The following is a 19,936-nucleotide window of genomic DNA, read 5'->3' as shown; positions in this document are numbered from 1 at the left end:
AAAAAATTACACATTTTGGAGATTTTATTTATCCAGTGCATATAAAATACTCTTTTAATCAAGTGGCAACTTCTGGAGCTGAAAAATGACGCGAATGTAAAAGTGTCAGAAAAAACTGCAGGAGACGTGAGACTGCTTCCATAGACTTCCATGTTAAACTGACATAGCCTTATTAAGGCCGAAAGAAGTTATTAAAAACCTAGCAGAGGATGGTTTCGATCCATCGACCTCTGGGTTATGGGCCCAGCACGCTTCCGCTGCGCCACTCTGCTCACAGTTAAGGGTTTGTTTGACAGAAAAGAAAATAAAGAGTCAACATAGAGCTTCTGGTCTGACAATAAAGATACTTTCTGAGCGTTTAAAAGATACCTACATAGAGCTGGCATGCTAAACTTGCTTTTACTCGGGCTAACTTTTGGTTTGAACTTAAGGTTTCATGCTGGGTTTTCTGGAATATGACTGTGCTTCACCTCTTCTTGGGATAAATCACCTTTTAATCTATACTGAACACCTGGAGGATGGTGCATTCATGTACTGAATAAATGTTAGTGTATTTTTGTCCTGGTTATGGGTCAGAGGGAACTGCTGTCACTCTGTGCTTTCTGTTTTCACCGCGATAATTCAATAAATAGCCATACCTCTGCCAGTATGTGTGGATGCTGTGACAACATTTTGACAGATGAATTTTATATTAGATCATATTATGATCCTGCATATTGAATAGTTTCGGTAGTACAGGTTATTTCCGTCAGACGGTTTATTATTTTTAGATTATTTAATTATTTTTAAGAGGAACAGTCTTAAAACTAGGTCCCACCGAGATTTGAACTCGGATCGCTGGATTCAGAGTCCAGAGTGCTAACCATTACACCATGGAACCGATGACGTCTCACGGTGCATTCACTGGCAAGCCTGGTATGTGGGAAAGGCCAGTATGGAGCTATTTATTAGAATACACGTACTATTCAGACACACACATAGATTAAAAAAGGCACTAGATTAGACCATTGTTACACAGATCATTTTTAAAGATGGAAATTTTGGTTTTAAAAAGAGGCAGAACGACTGAAAAAGAAAATGATGAGGTCTCTGTAGGTACTGTAAAACAAAGTAGACTAAAAAAAACATACTTAGACGGAGCTATGTTTGTCACAGACATGGAATCTTCGTCTGTCATTTCTTTTTTTTTCATTAAATACGTTGGTTGTTAGAGTGGTTTTAACGTTTCCGTAAAACTTTAACGTTTACAGGAGGTGACGCTGTAACCATGGAAACGGTGGTCCGCTAGCTTAAAGCAAAGCGAAATGTCGTCGATACAGGAAGAAATCTTTCAGTGCGTTCAGTCCGGAGACCTGGAGGCCCTGAAGCAGCTTCTAGAAGGAGTGGAGGAATCACAAGAGTCTCTGGAACTGAAGCTGTTCGCTCGGAGGGACGAAGTGGGCAGAAACGTCCTGATGATCGCCAGCATGTTGGGACGGAGCGACACCGTCCGGGAGCTGGTCGGACACGGAGCCCCGGTGAACGAGCAGACCGTCAGAGGTGAGTCCTGGACGGGGAGTTAGCCGGAAAACAGAGTTTTAAAAAAGCCCGTTTAATGGCAGATAGTCGGGCTCGTCACGGTCAGAAAAGGTTGATATTTAGGCAGAAAGCTGCACTTCTAGGACACTTGTTTTTTATTCTCTTTGTTTGGTCAGATCATTTTATAACCACTCGTTAGAGCTAAATGAGAGCTGACTTTTGTAGAAAAAAGAAGCTATGAACAGTTTGGGACTAAATAAAACATAACTTGATCGTTACAAAGAGCACTATGTGGGTAGATTAAACCTTTAAAATTAAATATATCTTTATGTATGTTCTTGGACAGAGTAGTATTTGGAGTGTAATCAACCTCTAAATCTTTTTAGTTTCAAAATATGTGTGGAATCAACCTTTAAAACTATCAGTACTTTGACAGAGAGTACTATGTGTGTTTTAGTGAAGAACACAGTCTTAAACCGCCTGGCTGGTGCGTTTGATGTTTCTACAGGTTATTCGGCGCTGCACCTCGCTGCCTGTTGGGGCCATGAGGACACGGTGAGGACTCTGGTGGAGCTGGGAGCTGATCTCCAGGCTCAGACCTTCAGAGGAGAGACACCTGTAGACCTGTCCAGCATCTACTCCAGGACAGACTGTACTGAGCGTCTCATCCTGGCTGGTGGGTGCAGCTGATGTGGTGCTGGTGGTTTAAACAGAAAACATGTCTGAGTTTCATCTATGTTTATCTTTATCAGAGGCTAAACAGGACCTGATGTCTTACATAAACCGTGTTAAAGAAACAATCGCCGACTCAGAGAAGAAACTGACCAAGGAGGAAAAGGTAACACGTTTCTTTACAGCGTGATGTGGGTCATTCCAGAAATGGTGGACATTTTACATCAAATTTCAAATAATCCACGTACAAAATACTAAAACATGCAGTTATGTACATGTACTTGTCCTGAGTCGTTTTGTGTCTCGTTTTTGTCTTTTATGTCATGTTTTTGTCCTTTTGTGTCTTGTTGTTGTTGTATTCTGTCATTATTGTTGTTTTGTGTCTTTTTTTTGTCATTTTGCATCTTGTTTTGGTTGTATTCTGTCTTTTTTTGTCGTTTTGTGTCTGTTTTTATATCTTTTATGGTTTGTTTTTGTTGTTTTGTCTCGTTTTTGTCATTTTGTGTCTTGTTTTCGTCATATTCTGTCTTGTTCTTGTTGTTTTTGGAATTTTATGTCGTTTTTCTCGTATTCTGTCTTGTTTTTGTCATTTTGCATAATCAGAAGGAACTGAAAAAATGATGAGATTGACTTTAAGGGGAGAACTTCATGAATGTGTAACTATAAAGTATTTGGAGTGAAGCTACACGACTTCACAATGTCCTTCATCTTTCTGCCGTGTAATTATTCCTCATCAGCTTCAAAATGCTCGTCTTCACTACATGTTTTTGTGTAAATGTCTGCAGAACATCTGTGCTCATGTTTTCTCTGCAAAGTCGGACTGGATTCAGAACGCCAAAAACCCGACAGTTTTGGACTTCACAGCCCAAAGGCAGGATTTTGAAGAAGCTCTTCAGCCCGTTCTCAACAAGCTGTCAGCTCTCTGTAAGTATCCTGCGGCAGCACATGTATTCATTCTCACCATTTAATTTATTTTGTATTTATTTCGCTCATAAATCTGCCTCAGAAGCTGGAGTTTCTGGTGAAAGCAGATACAATGAATGTTTACTACTAATCAGAATCTGTACTGAACTTCTTTTGTCATGTCAGTTTGGTTATTAAGCAGAGTGTAAAAGCATGTTTTGATAGTTCTGTACTAAGAGATGATCTCGTTCCTCTTTGTAGCAGCTGAGACGCCTGTCGAGCCGACAGGAAAGGCCTAAAGCAGAGGAAGATCTGTGCAACATAAGTGTTTGACTAAATGTCCGACACTAGTAACGTTCCAGCCTTCGTCTCAGTGAGATTATACTGAGCTTGTCATGGAACTAAAAGTGTACAAAGGTCTTTTCTAATTTCATGTTTTGGTGTCTCATTAAGTCCCTTCATCTGCCTGCTGCAATAAACCCACAGTAGACAGACTGAACCATCATGCACACTGATGTTTTATTGGAAATTCATAACAGAAGCAGGATGAACGACTCACAGAGCAGCTGTACACCAACCTGATCATCAGAACAGCCCTCAGCCTTTTAAAAGCACGTCACCTCTCTATGACACATCCTAAAGCACACAGGGAGTTTCTTCTTCAGTCCAGGTACTAGTTTCTCCGATACTGCCGTCCTTATTGCCCTCACATGCTGGTTAGAGGCAGATCAAGTGGTTCAGTTTAACCACACAGCTGCTTTTTATCTCCGTTTAGATCATTACAGCATCACAACTCTCCACATTTAAAATAGGACAGACACAGTATTAAAAACTTTCACAGAAGCTGCAGCATTTGTTTCCACTTCAGTTGATTCAAAATGTATTTAGTTTCATCCATTCTTACTACTTTAAGTTTTACTTTATTGGGAAAAACATGAGGATCCCTTAAACCTTTTTCTTGCCTGAGAGGTCCAGATGGGGATGTAATGAGTTCTCTAAAAGTCAGGTAACCATGCAGAACATCTACTTGTGATTGGTAGAAAAATCCCCTTTTTTCCAAATGTTTTTCAGCTGAATGATGAATTTGAGGATTCTAGTCAACATAATTTCCAATAACTGTCACTACAAAAACCTTCAATGAGATTCCGTCAACATTTTACACTCTGATTATTGTATCTCAACCAGGGGTGTCAAACATAAGGCCCGCATGCCAAAAACTGGTCCAATCCGGCTCATAGGTCGACTTTGTAACGTATAAAAAAATTACAGAGGTGAAAATGAATATTTCACTTGGTTTGTTGACACTGACGCAATGTTTAAGTATTATTTATGTATAATTTTTCTACATTTAAAAGGCAGACGGATAACGTCACCGTTTCCTTAATAGTTCCCACTTTAGTTTGTCTGGTGTGGTGTGTCAGGATTACTGCACAGACGTGGACATAAATGGGAATTTAAAGTCATAAAATATTATATTGTTCAGTTCCAGACTAAATGTTTTGTGCCTTTGTAGACACTGATCTGTAAGTTGTGATGCACAAATGATAAACTGAGGGTTAATATTGTTGAAATTTCACTTATTTTTCTTAAGAAATCTTAGTTTGTTCATAATGTTTTTTAAGAAGATAGCCCATTAAATGTGAACATTGTTAGAATGGACTTTTTTGCACTAAAACAAAGTGAATAATTTGGAGTTGCTTGACACCCCTGATCTAAACTTATCAAAAACTGACAGGAAGTTGTGAATTACTCAGGTCACCATATTGGTTCCACTATGCCCCTATGTGCTCAACGCATGCAGAAACTTCACATTAATACACTTTGAAACAACAGTTTTGAGGTGAGTAGAGCAAATCTGTCCCCTTTAGATTCACACCTACACATTAAAAGTACTCTATTGATTTAGCATTGAACCACAATGGCATTATTGGACAGTATTCTCATCAAAACCTGGTCCAGCAGCAGTTTGGATGGAGATTTGGGCGAGGAATCTTAAGACAACATTTAGACGTCTCCCTCTGTACCCCCGCGGAGTTTCACAAAACATTTTCAACGTACAAAATATGACAGCCCAACATCTCTGAACAGACTCTGATGTGTCAAATTGTTGAGATTCCCCTTTAATCTCTCACTCAGACTACGTTTCATACAGGATACAAACAGATGAGTAAAAGGACGAGGGCACTGTAATGCCATCACATCTCGATTGCAGAATTACCCTGAACATATTGGCCATCATTACCATAGCAACATCTGTTTATAAAGCAGATCAAAGGCACTGAAATTAAAAAAAATAAAAAATTTTAGCTCATGAAGGTCCGACCTCCTCAGGCTGACAACTAGTATTCCTAAGCTATCAGCTAGCATTCCAAGGTTAGTCACTGGAATCCTGATGGTAACCACAACCACTCCCAGACTCATAATATGCATTCCTAGGCTGGTCACTAGCATTTCCATTCTGGCAACTAGCATTCCAGTGCTAGCAATTGGCATTCCTAGGCTAGCAACCAAAGTTTATGGACCACAAAATAGCATTCCTAGCCTAGAAACTACAATTCCTAACCTAGGCTGGTTGATAGACTAGCTTTCTTCAGCTAATAACTGGCATTCCTGGGCTAGCAACTGGAGTTCCAAAGCTTACAACCAGCATTCTTAGGCTAGTCCCAAGCATCTGGAGGATGGTCACTACCATTCCCAGGCTAACTAATAGCATTCCCAGGATAACAGCTCTGCCTGACTGAATGCAGTTTTCTGTTTCTAATGTCAATGAAACTCTCTCCAGGGCCTGTAACCCGCTAACAGCTTCTCTAGGTCATTATTATCCGTCTGGGCTCATGAGTCAGTGGCAGAACGTACGCTAACAACATTAGCTTTTACCTAAACAAAGTTAACAACACAAAGGGCACCAAGACAAACCCAACATGAAACAGGTCGCCGGCATGAGCTCATGTTTTGCAGGAGATGTTTTCATGATTCACCATCGATTCACAGCGAAAAGTAAACTTGATTGGCCGTCGAACTGTTGGTTCAAACAGGCTGATACAGTTATTGCAGACGGTACACAAAGATCTACAGTAGTTAGACGGGTTCATCAAGCTGGCGGGGCTCTCACTGGGATGGGAGGAGTTAGACGACCGAAGGTTAATCAAAATACAAAACCATGCAAGGACACTCAGTTCAGTATCCAACAAATACGACCTGGGTGCAGAAATGGTTTGGAAACACATACATCTCAGCTTATTGTCATTCTTGAGAACATAAACTCAGACAGCTTTCTTCTGATGGTCGGATTTAAAGTCCTAAATGAGGCTGTACATACTGGATGAGACTGACATTTGTACATTGTTCTTAGCAGAGGTGAGGTCAGACTATTGTCCTATTTATCGTGTGGTTCAACAAAACGAATTCACTAATAATTCTGAGTAACACATTAGTGCTGGAGAGGAGGTGATGTGTGAAGTACCCGGCTGGAGAGGCGTTAAGGAGGAATTTAAATAAAAAGGAAAAGACAACTCCAATCCCTTCACATTATAAATGACTCTGGCTGATTAAACCTCCGCTCAGGGTTCTGATTGCTGCTGTTCCACCTCCCGCCCTACAGCATTCCTTCTATTCATTCATTCAAATTGTGCTAAATTGTTACAGGTGAGGAAAAACGATCCGTCACAGCATGAAAGAAAAGTTGAACCATCCAGAAATCTCACCGATAATCTTAATCTTTTCTTAATGCGTGACCAAACAGCGTTTTTCTCCTGTTTAGCTGCAGGAGATTTTACATACACTAGTACCTTAGTAACGCTGATCTGGGCCTTCTGGGCTTCACTTTTAGCTGCAAATAAATCAGAGTTGGACTAATTTAGACAGTAACAGAATGACGTCTACAGCGGTTACTCTACACATAATCTAATAAAGGGTTTAGTTCCACTACCGTTCAACAGTTTGGGGTCACCAATTCATATTTTCCATGAAAACTCACACTTTTATCCATGTGCTAACATAACTGCACAAGGGTTTTCTAATCATCAATGAGCCTTTCAACACCATTAGCTAACACAATGTAGCATTAGAACACAGGAGAGATGGTTGCTGGAAATGTTCCTCTGTACCTCTATGGAGATATTCCATTCAAAAGAAGAGTCATTTACCACATTAACAATGTCTCGACCAGGGGTGTCAAACAAAACCAGGCCTCCAGAGGGTCCAATCCGGCCCGCAGGACGACTTTGTAAAGTGTAAAAATGACACAAGACATTAACTGCAGATTGTACATTTAAAAACTATACATTTAAAATAATTTCTAGACCATGACAAGTTGTTTTGATCATGAAGTAAAATACTGTTCTTTTGTCATGTTGTGTCTCATTTTTGTAATATTTTGTCTTGGTTTTTGGACAGATTTTTGTGGTTTTGTTTCTCGTTTTTGTCGTTTTGTGTTTCCTTTTTGTCTCGCTTGTGTTTTTCATCTTATTTTTGTCATTTTGTGTTTCGCCTTATTGTTTTGTGTAGTGTTTTTGTCGTTTTGTGTTTGTCTCGCTTGTGTTTGTCAATTTTTTTGTTGTTTTGTTTCTCCCTTTTGTCTTGTTTTTGTCATTTGTCCATTTTTTGGCGCTTTGTAACTTTCTAATTTTTTATCTCTTCTGTTTTATTTTGTGTTTTGTCTCATTTTTTGGCATTTTGGTTCTCACTTCTGTAATATTTTGTCTTGTTTTTGTTGTTTTTGTGTTGTTTTTTTTACTTTTGTCGTTTTGACCATAAAGTCAAATGCTACATCGTTCCGTTCCAGATATCTGTGACTAAATATTTTGTTCCTTTGTATAAACACTGTGATCTCTAAGTTGTAATGTGTACATAATAAACTGAGGCATAAAACTGCTGAAATTGAAATTATTTTTCTTCAGAAATTTCAGGTTGTTCATAATGTTTCTTAAAGAGATAATTACTTAAATGTGAACATTTTCAGAATGTACTTTTTTGTGCTAAAACAAAGGAAAAATTAGGAGTTGTGGTTATTTATAGGTTATTATGCTGTGATTTTACTGGTCCGGACCACTGGAGATCAAACTGAGTTGAATGTGGAACCTGAACTAAAATGAGTTTGACGCCCCTTTTCTAGACTGTATTTCTGACTCATTTAATGTTATGTAAGGACATTTCTAAGTGACCCCAAACTCTTGAACGGTACTGTATAAATTTGTTCTTTGAGTTTTGTTTAGTACAAGCTTTTCCATTCACGAAGGTGGGACTGTGTTAAAAAACTGGCAAAAAGATCTTCTGCTGTTTTCTGTGAGGAAAATGTTCCCTCTCTATCCAAATGCAGGGCGACATGGGATTGTTGTGCTGTAATGCTGTTGGTCAACAGAGGTTTTTTTTTTTTTTAAAGTGGCCAGTAACTCCGTACCATTTCAGACACTGTTCAGGCCACAGAGACTCGTCGTCCCGATGAGTTTCTACGCAGTCTTAAATCATGATAGGTGGTTGTTTCATGCTGATGGTTAATCGACCGTCTCTGTAAGCGATCCACGGTGTTCCTGATTCTTGTGAATTCATCTGAACATCATGTGATGAAGACTTAAGACGATAAAGGCTGATATGGCTCCGTGGGTTTCGCTGTAGCGTTCAGCATTGTGCTCCTCGGTTTAGTGTTTCACATTAGAGCTTGTGTTTGTTTGTTTGTTTGTGAGAGTCCGAGGAGAGGAAGATGTACCGTTTCTCTGAGCTGCTAGGATGTACGCATGTAGAGGAGTGTGTGTTCAGAGCCATTGTGCCAGTTTCCAGCAGCAGCCGTGTTGGTTCCACAGTCCTGCTCAGTGGCTTTTATCTCTAACAGTGACTCCAGCCCACCTGTTGGTAGATGTTTGGTGTCTAACGCTGAAATCACGCAGGCCGTTTACCGCCCACCATTAGTTCTAGAACCACCACGTGTCTACAACCCGACCAAACTACCAATGGCTCTGTGCTAGTGCGTTTCAGTGCTTTTCAGGGTCGTAGTCTGGCAGTTTTTTCACGATGGCCTTATGATCCACACCCACGCTGGCCACCAGTCCTCCTTTGTTGAGAGCAGTTTCACTGTAGTCGATGTCCTCCCCCTTCAGAGTCGTCATGTGGCCTCCTACAACCCCAGAGCACACAGAGTTAAAAAGTCATTCTAATGTACAGCTGGACTCTTTTAAAATATCTGTTTGTGCACGGATAATGTATGATTTTCTGCCGAAGTTAAATCCATCACCCTTACTTAACAAGAGGTTTCCGTTAGGGCTAGACCCAAATATCCAAATATTCGGTTGCTGGTGGTATCCGAATATTAATATCTGACCCACTTGGATGGTGGAAACAAAATTGTGACCGCTATCCTTAACTGGCATTAGCAGCCAAATACTGCATTCTGGCAGCTTCCACCCCATCGGAGCGCATTTTCTCGAAGGCTGGCTACATTATGAACAAAACCAGGAGTTCACTCGTGCCCGAAAATGTGGATAAACTCATCTTTCTGGCACAGGACATGAAGAGAGTGTAGGTAGGCTACTGAAATGTACGTTCTTGTAAATATATGCCACTGTTTTGCACTACTTGTCCTATTTATATATTATATCTATGTTAATATAATTCATTAAGTAAATGTGTCATTTTCTAAATTAGTATTTCATTTGTATTTGAGTTTGTTTAAATGCCCTTTACAGTGGTAATACATAAAGAAACAAATAATATAAATAAATGAATAATATTCTGTCATTACACCCACTCACCCTGATGAGCCGAATATTTGGAAATTTGTCATTAATTGGGAGCGAATATCCAAAGCCCAGAAATTCCTATTCGGACCAGCCCTAGTATCCATACTTGTACTTTACCCCTTGAAGTTCTCACTGGTCTGAAATGGGAGGCTCAGTTGAAAAAACATGATGCCGCCACGTACACTACCAGTCAACAGTTTGGACACACCTTCTTATTCAATGGTTTTTATTTAATTATTTCAAACATTGTAGATTAATACTGAAGACATCAAAACTATAAAAGAATACATCTGGAATTATGTTGTAAACAAAAAAGTGTTTATCTTCAGTACTAATCTACAATAACAGAAAATAATACAAATAAATAAAAAGCACTGAATGAGAAGGTGTGTCCAAACTTTTGACTGGTAGTGAACTTCTATCAGGATAAAATCATGGCTATTTAATGTAATAAGGATTTTAAACAAACAAACAAAGTTTAAGAGGCTTTAAATGCAATGAAATCTAGCCCAGTAAACAAAACCTGTTAAAAGGAAAACCAGAACAGAATTTGAAACACTTTTTAAATTACCCTGTGCGTTCAGCAGTGCTGCACCAGCGCAGATGTCCCACTTCTTAATGAAGGTGATGTGGACGTAGAGATCTGCCTGGTCTACAGAGCCTGCTTCACTTGGAGGCATCTCCAACAGCGACAGCACCTTGTACCCTGAAAGACACAAAATAAGACCATGATCATTGTGACTGGTTGCCTCACACATTCAGCTACAAACTGAGATTATATTTTGCTAAAAACAGGTTGTTGCAGACATCTTCCCTATACTATACCTGTGGAACCTCACTTGCTTACTTAGTGTATCAGTATCAGTGCAGGTAGAGCCGAACAAAGTGATTTATCCATTTTAAAATGTCACAAAAAGCCCGATAATAAACTGTGACAAATCAATGAATACCAAATAAAGGGTTTTTCCTCAAACTTTCAGCTTGTGTAACACATCTTTAAAACTTTATACCTCTATTCTCTGTATTCAGGTGCCCCAGTAAATGACCAGAATACAAAGGACATAACATTTAAGCATCTTACAGTGCAGCCTGCATTATATTTCTGTGGAAAACTGTCTTAGAAGATCCAATAATGAAAATGTGGACATTGTTGTTTTTTTCTTGATTATGTAATTGCAGTTTAAACAGTTTATCTGCACATCACCTTTTACATGTAAAATCAGCTCTTTCCTCACCTGCTCCTCCTGCTTCTATGACCGTTGTGCTGTTTCCAAAAGCCTCACGGATGTAATTTTTAACTTGTCCGGAGTGGGAACGTGAGACGATCACTTTGGAAGGAGTGGCGCTGTAGGATGAGCGGGAATGCATGTTTGATCCCTGACCTACAAACGCCCAGGCTGAAGGAGTGATGAAAGGCAGACAGAGGGAAAAGAGTGTCACTAATTTACAATGTGGACAAAAGTGACATATAATCCTTAAGTTAAAGGAACAAGATTATTATTCAAAAGGGCTTAGTTTATAACCCACACACAGAATAACCATGCAGAGACAATAATGTGGAGCCAATCTGTTTAATATGATGCTGTGAAGCTGCAGAAGCACACAAACCTACCAGTGAAATCAGTGAACGGCTGATGTATGACCCCAATAACTGGTTTACCTTCAAGAGCCACACACACCATAGTGGTCACATATTTCACCAGATTCTCTGTGGAGAGAAAGAAGAGCAAACGGGCAGGGTGGGGAGGAAAGATGGAAACAGATAAGTGAGTACAGAGATAAGGCCAAGAGAAGAGACACAAGATATGGGTGGGAACAGGGAAAATAAAGGATGAAGAGAAAAGACCAGTGGAGGGAACAGAAGTTAGAGAACTTTCAGCATTTCTAAAACATGTGGAAATTATCATCTGTAGTTAGAGACCTGGATTTAAATGGATTCTGCAAATGAATCACTAAAGGTAAAATAGAAGAAGGTGGTGGGTCATCGTGTTTGCAGGAATTTAACTCTTGGTTAAGCAGGGCTTTAAAATACCAGAAGACAGTCGTTCCCACAGACCAGTACCAAGCCACTGATCATGTGACACTGAGTCATGAGAACCCACATGATTTCATTATCAATTCATAATAAAGTAAATGTACTATAGTAGTGAAAAAAAGTTTTAGTTTCTTAGAGCATTCAATGACGTCTTCAAATCGCTGCATTTGTGTCACTCAACAGTTGAAAACCCAAAGATACTCAAGAAACAATGATATAAAAACAGAGTAAAATTGAAAATTAGCACAGTGGAAAAGAGGGAACCAATCTTTAAATAATACTAACAAATAAATTGATGAGAATAGACAAGACCTGTCTGTGCTTTCTTTGTCCTCGTCACTCCTCGTCAGAACTCACAACAAAAATTATACAGATTTTAAAGTACAGTGGGTCATATATTCAGCCTGTCATCAGCGTTTATTAATACTGTCGCAACTAACTAGTTACAGCTGCTGTCCAGACTAATGTTGCATCTGTGTGATAAAAAGGCATAAAAATTAAAAAATAATTAATATAATAATGTCTGTATTTGTTCCATGAGCTAAATTTGAAAAAAATGACACAATCTTGAGGAAAATAGCAAATAAGACAGTTTTGGAGCCAAAACTCCAGAATGAAAACCTGGTAACATAGAATGCATGATTTCAACACCGTCTAAAATAGAAGTTTAATGGGGTTGTCCTTAGGGTCCTGAGTGTAACTTTTTTCTAACTATATTGTGTACACACCTTCCAAATGTTACATCATAAGCATTAACACAGTCAAGATGATGAAAACAAACAAAAAAACATAAATAAACCTAAAAAAAAATACCCTTCTGGCCTCATGAGGGTTTGGAGGAGAAGCACTCATCGACAGCTGAACCTATTATTGTCCAATGCATCCTCCGAACTGATCCTAAGACGGTAAAACTGCAGTAAAAGGCTCACCTGTATATTCTTGTGTTGCGTCCAGAGGATCGATCCACACAGTGAGTCTCTCAGGAGAAACGTCCTTCCCCTCGTTGATTCTCTCCAGTATTTCTCCTGGAATGACCCGGCTCCAGGTTAGCGTCTGATCCACCGTGTTGTCGTGCTCCTCGCTGTACACCTGACAACAAACACAAATAGAAGAGTTGTTTCAGGCTTATTGTAAATTTTAAACCAATTGTGAGCTTTAAAAAAAGGCTTTTCAGTCTCACATCTCAAAGAAGCAGCTACAGGAATGATGAAATTGTCTATGGCCATTTCATAATAGTTTCTAGTTTGTGACTGAAGTTTTCTGCATCATCACTGGAGTTTCCACAAGACACAACAACTGACCGCAAAACTGAACAAACACAGCAGCAATAGCATAAAGTACAGAATATTTATTTTATTTAACCTTTATTTAACCAGGCAAGTTAGTTGAGAACTAATTCTCATTTTTAATAATGACCTGGCCAAGAGGCAGCACACAAACATAGCACATTAAAACTGTTCATCACTCAGTTTCCCAGTTCAACACATTTTTTCACTAAGAGGCAGTTAGAGGGTATTTAACTGACCTGTTAAACTCTATTATTTCTTTTACTATATGTCCACCCTGATGGCAGAAACATCCTCCCAGATCCATAAGAGAAGTATTACTCTACATTCAGAAGCGCACATAAGCTCAACTAAAGTCCACAAGTCAACTACAGTTAAAAATAAAAGGTTTTTGGTAACACTAGATCATAAACCTGCAATATGAGGAAGAACACTTGTAGCTATTCTTCACATTTATAGGGTTACAGTTACAGAAAATAACTGGTGTGATAAAACAAGTCTGTGCAAGGGCAGAATAACAGAAACCTGCACCGGTTTCTCTCACCTTGACTTCAGGGAATGTGTTCTTCAGCAGGTTAAACATCTTCCTATGAGACTGCAGGTCACCTGTAGTCAGAAGTTCACTGGCTCCTTCCCTCGTCTTTCCCTTTGTCTTCTCATTAAGGCCATTTTCCTCACGTACCTTCTTTACCTGACAAGGACAAAAAATAATTAAATAAATAAACACAACTCACATTAGACCAGCGGCTATGTACATATTTATAATTACACAACCATTCAAAAGTTTGGGGTCACTTAGAAATGTCCTTATTTTTGAAAGAAAAGCATTTTTTTCAATAAAGATACCATTAAATGAATGTTAAATCCAGTGCAGACATTGTTAATGTGGTAAATGACTATTCTAGCTGGAAACAGCTGATTTTTAATGGAATATCTCCATAGAGGTACAGAGGAACATTTCCAGCAACCATCACTCCTGTGTTCTAATGCTACATTGTGTTAACTAATGGTGTTGAAAGGCTCATTGATGATTAGAAAACCCTTGTGCAGTTATGTTAGTACATGAATAAAAGTGGGAGTTTTCATGGAAAACATGAAATTGTCTGGGTGACCCCAAACTTTTGGACGGTAGTGTAGATCCATCATGCCTCGTCTGTACATTTGAGTATGTATTACATCTTTATTTTTACCCTTATTGTACTTTAATATGACTTGTCTCGCTTCTTCCATGTCATATTTGTATCTAGCTGCTGTGACATATAAGTTTCCACAATGAAGGATCAATGAAGTTTGTCTTTCTTTTATCTTTGCCAAAATGGCTCAGAAGGTTGCATAAGTCAGAACTGAAGCACTACAGTATAATTTTTTGAGTATTAGACAACTCTGAAAGCAGAATGTATTTTCAAATAAAACATAAAGCCAGGTTTTCCAACAATCATGGTGGCTTTAACAGAGGGCTTGAACCAAAACAGTCTGCAAACTATTACAGTCGGCTTATAGTGAATCACTTGACAGTGACTTTCAGGTAAATGCCGATAGTCGTGAAAGGCCACCTCACATTTTGTTTGCTGAACCGTGAAAAAGAGGTTAGGTTTTTACCTCCTTGCCACCCAGGATTGCAGCCTCCACTGAGACGGCCAGCAGGTCTCTCAGATCCACCTTTCTCCTCTGTCTGCAGAGACAAAGGGACAGAGCGAGGATTTGTTAGGAAAAAAGCTTCAACCTTTCTTCACGGCAAATGTGGTGAAACCACATCAACCTTATCAGTGTTTGGCCAGTGAATGAAAAGACAGTTTTGGACGCTGTACCCGGTATTTATGAAAAGAAACTGATATTTAGTGCTCATATTTACTATCTGACAATCAAACCACTGTCATGTTCGACGACCGCAAACATTTTCCTCACAGTAACAGCAACACTTTGGAGCCAGCAAGAGTATCGGTTTTCAAACTCCATTTTTTCTTATTTCATACAAAAACTTCTTACAAAATTATCTTTGACCCTAATCCTGTCAGGTTTTGGGAACAGACAGTCTTCAGTACTCAGTCAAACACACACATTTCAGCATCTATTTAAAGTGTGCGGTTCAATACTCTATTGAGCAACTGAGTGGCTCAACACAAATAATCAACGTTAAATCAACTTCTGCATCTTCTTAACTTAAGACAACTATTGCTAGGAATTGCTTAGCTCTGTAAAACCCAAATATAGAAACAATGAGCAAAAATAAACAAAAAAATTATATATATACACACATACATAAAGCACAACACAAACTGCTGATGGTGAACCGTCTGACTGAAGAACTTTTACCACACATGCATGGAGGGTATGATGTTTAATATATGCATCCATTAGCAATTTAAATGGGGGAATATCTGTTTAAGTCATAATTATGCATCACGTAGCACCAGCAGGGAGACGTGTGATCTGATTCCCAAATTCTCTCTGCAGCAAGACAACAAACCCAAACATCTGCCCAGAGTCATAAAGAAATACCTTCAAGAGTCCTGCAGCAGATGGTCTGACTCCCACAGAGGCCTCCAATCAAGACTTTTTAACCTTGTTAACATGTCCATCAGACACATCAAAGAGGTCAATATCAAAGTGGAGCATTTTTGCTTTGAAAATGAAGCTTGAACTCAAAAAGGGTGCACGGAGAAAGAAGTGGACGTAAAACAACGACACATTCTTGAAGAAACATTGCTGTAAACCTACAGCTACAGCTACTTTAAGGCAGGAAGGGATCATTTTATGTAAAACTTCCAAAATGTGTAACTTAGATACACAAAGATGAGTTTTTAGTGCTTTAATCAGTGACCAGGGTGCTGATATTGACACACTGACACATATCGATTTGACTGAGGTTTAATCTCTTAAAACAATTGATAACTAAAACATATTTGAATGATTTTCTCAATCATCTTTACTCTTACTGCCAATGTAAACATCTGAGTGATGAAGCTACCTGCACCCCCACCTGACTATTTCCTCACCAGTATTGTCTGCAGGCTCGACAGTTGCTCTAAGAACCTTATCATGTAATTTACATAGATGACTCATCCGGGAGGCTGGAAACCTGCTGAGAGATCTCGCTGTCTTCCAGGGCATCAGACGTGTCATTTCAGCCAGCTCCGTAAAGTTGGAAAGATATTCACAGATTCGGACTTCTGGCATCAACAACTCATTACATATACGTAGTCAAAACATAAACGGTACCTCTTTCCATAGACAATGTGCTACAAGCCCAGTTTTATCAAAAGTGGCTGTCTTTCAAGCCAACATTGGTGTCTATGTGCAGCCGTCTGCAAATTGCAAAAGAGAGACACTACACAAATATTCAATAACTTCACTCTTATGCAATGTAGCATCACCAAAATCACTGCCACTTTCAATTGGCTCCTACTGATCAAACTGCAACACTTGGTTTGATATATACTTTTAAAAAAAAAATCAGAATTATAAAGAATTTTTATTAGTAGTAAAATTCAATAACTTCACTCTTATGTCACCAAAATCACTGTCGCCATCAACTGGCTCCTGCTGGTCATACTACAACTCATGGTTTGATATAAAAACATTTTTTATTAGTAATACAATTCAATAAATTCACTCTTTTGCACTGTCAAAGAGTGAAGTTATTGAATTTTATTGCTAATAAAAATTCCTTACAATTATGAAAAAAATATTTTCATATCAAACCAAGAGTTGTAGTATGACCAGCAGGAGCCAGCTGATGGTTGGACAGAGTTTTATTTGTTAACAGTGTATAACGGCTAAGTTATTGATATTTTTATCTATAAAAATACCTTAAAATTCTGAAAAAAAAAATGTAATATCAAACCAAGAGTTGTAGTATGACCAGCAGGACCCAGTTGATGGCTGCAGTAAATTTTTGGTGACACTACATAGGAGTGAAGTTATTGGGTTACACTACTAATAAAAATTCTTTAAAATTATGATTTTTTAAATACATATCAAACCAAGTGTTGTAATATGATCAATTGATGGTTGCAGTGATACCACACCAATGTTATTTCTGCAGCTGCTTTTGATAAAACTGGGCTTGTATCATTGTCTACCTTACAACGATGGGAAAGAGGCTTTGTTTATGTTTTGACAACGTACATCTAATGAATTAGTGATGCCGGAAGTCTGAATCTGTGAATATCTTTCCACCTTTACCTGACTAATCCAGCCTCCTATCAGCTCCATAACAATGACTTTACTGTACAAGTGCTCTGTAGGTAAACTGTGAGGTTTTCTAATGAGAAGAGTTTGACCTGAAAGCAGCCAGACGACTGGAGAGGACCCCGGCATACAGGTGGTAGATGACGCCGACTCCAAGGAGGCAGAACACGGCCACGCCGAGCGGGGACAGTCGGATACCCATCGGAGCCATGGCCGCTGGAGGTTTGAGTTAATTAAGAACCGAACCTGGAGCAAAAAGTGTCCGCAGTCTTCGTCCAGGACGGAGAGCTGTTAGCTCGCTGACGTGGCTGTCCGAGCAGCAGTAAAAACCCGATACCTTCCTGCTTCACACCTGCCGGACAGTTTTGAGACGAACACGACTGTCACGCGGCGAACGGGTTTAAACGACGCTATCAAATTATCCCGGGAATACACAGGCTAAAAATCACCAGTCCGCTAGCCGTTTAGCATCCTCCGCAGTCCGTCTGACGAAATTCACTGAGTAGCGGAACGTGGCTGCTGTCCGTAACGACATTCCGTTCCTCGGACACCTCGGCGGCTCCTTCTCGTCGCTGTTAACTCTGTGAAACGAGCCAAGTGTTCGCTGGTGTCGACGGCGGAGCGGAACAATCACATCTCTGTTCAGTCATTTTCCTCCCTACGTACTCAGAGGTCACCGCCGCGAGCTCCTCTTCCGGGTTCACGCTGCTGCCGTCATCAGCGTGGGCGGGGCGGACGCTGTTTTTTTTTTTTTCGTCAGTCATTTTAACGATGGATTATTTCTACTCTAAAAGTGTAAATAATGCCTGAAAAAAGTCTGTCATTTAGCCTGTAATTATTTTTAAAACTTTCTTATAATTCCATTATGCAGAGACTGTTAATAAAAAATAATTGATATATTTCTCTTTTTTAGCTTTTAACTGTAAATTTCTGAACGATTTACTGTTATTTTACATATTTCCCCGTTTTCCTAGATCAAAGATAATACCTAGAAGAAAATCATGACTATATGTTACATGATAACCTTTTACTGTATTTAAATCAGTTTTTAAAAAGAACATTTTACAGATACTTGCTGCTATTTGAAAGACAAATCATGTATCTGAACCTCTTAAGACCTGGTGTCCACACCTTTGTTTTCAAAAAGAGCGTATTGTTCATAATAATGATAATAATAAAATAACATCAATAATAATTCTAATTATAAAAATAACAACAATAACAATAACATAAATATAATAAAATATAATACATGTAATAATCAGATATTAGATATTATGCAATTATTATATTTATTGGGTACTCCTTATTCCAAATAACTTGAAGAAATCTAAAATGCAAACCCAACCAAAGCTCGGGTCTTAGGAGGTTAAAGAACTGAAAAATGGTAAATAATTTTTTGAGTGTTATTTTACATATTTTCCATTTTTGTTAAATTGCTGATAGAATCAAGTAAAATTACAGAAAAAAGTAATAAATAACTGCATAAAATATATTTTAAAGAAAAAGACAGGCTATAACTGTAAATAATGTCCCTATAAAAAAAAATCTGTATTTATTTTGCCCATAAAATTCCACAAGTTTTAACTGTATTTAAATCAGAAAATAAGTGAATAAATTTAAAGATATTTGATGTTATTTGAAAGAAAAAAATTGCATATTAAGTAATAAAAAATTCCAAATAAATTTTAAAATGATGATGGTATTTTTATTTTTCATCTCTATTATGATTTGTGGTTTTGGTGGGCTTTTGCACAAGTGTCAGGTTTACTCACTTGTGATGTTATGTTGTGTTTTTTTGTTTGTTTTTAAGCTGCCCGAGTACACAGAGACTTCCTGAGTAATTTGAAGATGTAGCTGATTTTGAATCTCACTTCTCACCAACACTTGGCTGCGTTAATACATATTTATAAGTCTGTTATTCTGCACTACAGAATGGTTTGGCAACATTTCATTATCATTTTGTTATGAGGGAAAAATACTTTGGTTTGTTTGCATTTCTTTGTTCTCTGTTTCTCCTCAAAACACTGTCGATGGTAAATTCAAGTCAACAGGAAAATGGCTTCTTCACAAAAAAAAAAAAGTCAAATTTGGCCATGCTGCCTTCCTGCATGATGCAAATCCTCTGCAAAACTTGAAATGTTCAGCAACACAGGTGACTAGCCTGGAGGTTGTTGTTGTTTCCTGTAGAGAAGAAGATTTTGAAAACAGTAACACTTCGACAGCGGAATGGAAGGAAAAACCTGATGGCAATCTCACAAAGCCTACATATGATAGGTCAGACTATTATATATTTTACTTTGTGACTGTTCTGAATATGCAATGTTACACCACAAGAGGTGACTAAACACATTTTTTCCATCATTGTGGTGATCCACTCCTTTAAAAATATACTAGTGCTGATCGTAAACCGTATATAAATGTGGACAAACCCTCCGTAATGTCACTAATACGTTTCCTGAAGAGCAGCTCTGAAGCATAGCCTTAATTATTTATAATTTTAAACCTTAATACAATTTAAACAAGTGAGTTATATAACAATTCATCCCCATACAGTTGCCACGAATGAGAAACTCAGCTACAGAAACTAAAACTAGTTA

General features: G+C 38.5%; 2 protein-coding genes and 2 non-coding genes across 5 annotated transcripts; 1 reads left to right on the top strand and 3 right to left on the bottom strand.

The window, feature by feature from the left end:
• Positions 1–200: 200 nt before the first annotated feature.
• On the bottom strand, positions 201–272 carry trnam-cau (transfer RNA methionine (anticodon CAU)). Its single transcript has one exon. It is a non-coding gene; the product is annotated as a tRNA-Met (tRNA).
• Positions 273–808: 536 nt separating this feature from the next.
• On the bottom strand, positions 809–880 carry trnaq-cug (transfer RNA glutamine (anticodon CUG)). The gene has a single exon. It is a non-coding gene; the product is annotated as a tRNA-Gln (tRNA).
• A 397-nt stretch (positions 881–1,277) lies between these two features.
• ankrd45 (ankyrin repeat domain 45) lies at positions 1,278–3,592 on the top strand. 2 transcript variants are annotated; one of them, XM_055014366.1, is made up of 5 exons: positions 1,278–1,539; positions 2,027–2,194; positions 2,271–2,356; positions 2,976–3,114; positions 3,358–3,592. In XM_055014366.1, exons 1-5 carry the CDS (start codon positions 1,305–1,307, stop codon positions 3,390–3,392), a joined length of 663 nt encoding a protein of 220 aa, XP_054870341.1. In that variant the 5' UTR covers positions 1,278–1,304; the 3' UTR covers positions 3,393–3,592. The 2 variants fall into 2 exon arrangements, with proteins under 2 accessions (XP_054870341.1, XP_023148156.1); XM_023292388.3 differs by having other exon boundaries at positions 3,355–3,592.
• Positions 3,589–18,025, bottom strand: bpnt2 (3'(2'), 5'-bisphosphate nucleotidase 2). Its single transcript, XM_023292331.3, has 8 exons — positions 17,429–18,025; positions 14,745–14,817; positions 13,690–13,836; positions 12,789–12,948; positions 11,437–11,532; positions 11,060–11,221; positions 10,396–10,530; positions 3,589–9,202 (listed from the first exon to the last, which is right to left on the bottom strand). Exons 1-8 carry the CDS (start codon positions 17,545–17,547, stop codon positions 9,060–9,062), a joined length of 1,035 nt encoding a protein of 344 aa, XP_023148099.1. The 5' UTR covers positions 17,548–18,025; the 3' UTR covers positions 3,589–9,059.
• Between the last annotated feature and the right edge of the window lie 1,911 nt (positions 18,026–19,936).

This window comes from Amphiprion ocellaris, chromosome 10, assembly GCF_022539595.1.
Source record: "Amphiprion ocellaris isolate individual 3 ecotype Okinawa chromosome 10, ASM2253959v1, whole genome shotgun sequence".
NCBI classification, from domain to species: Eukaryota; Metazoa; Chordata; class Actinopteri; family Pomacentridae; genus Amphiprion; species Amphiprion ocellaris.
The sequence above is the reverse complement of the archived record's forward strand: the minus strand, read 5'-3'. Positions and strand labels throughout refer to the sequence as shown.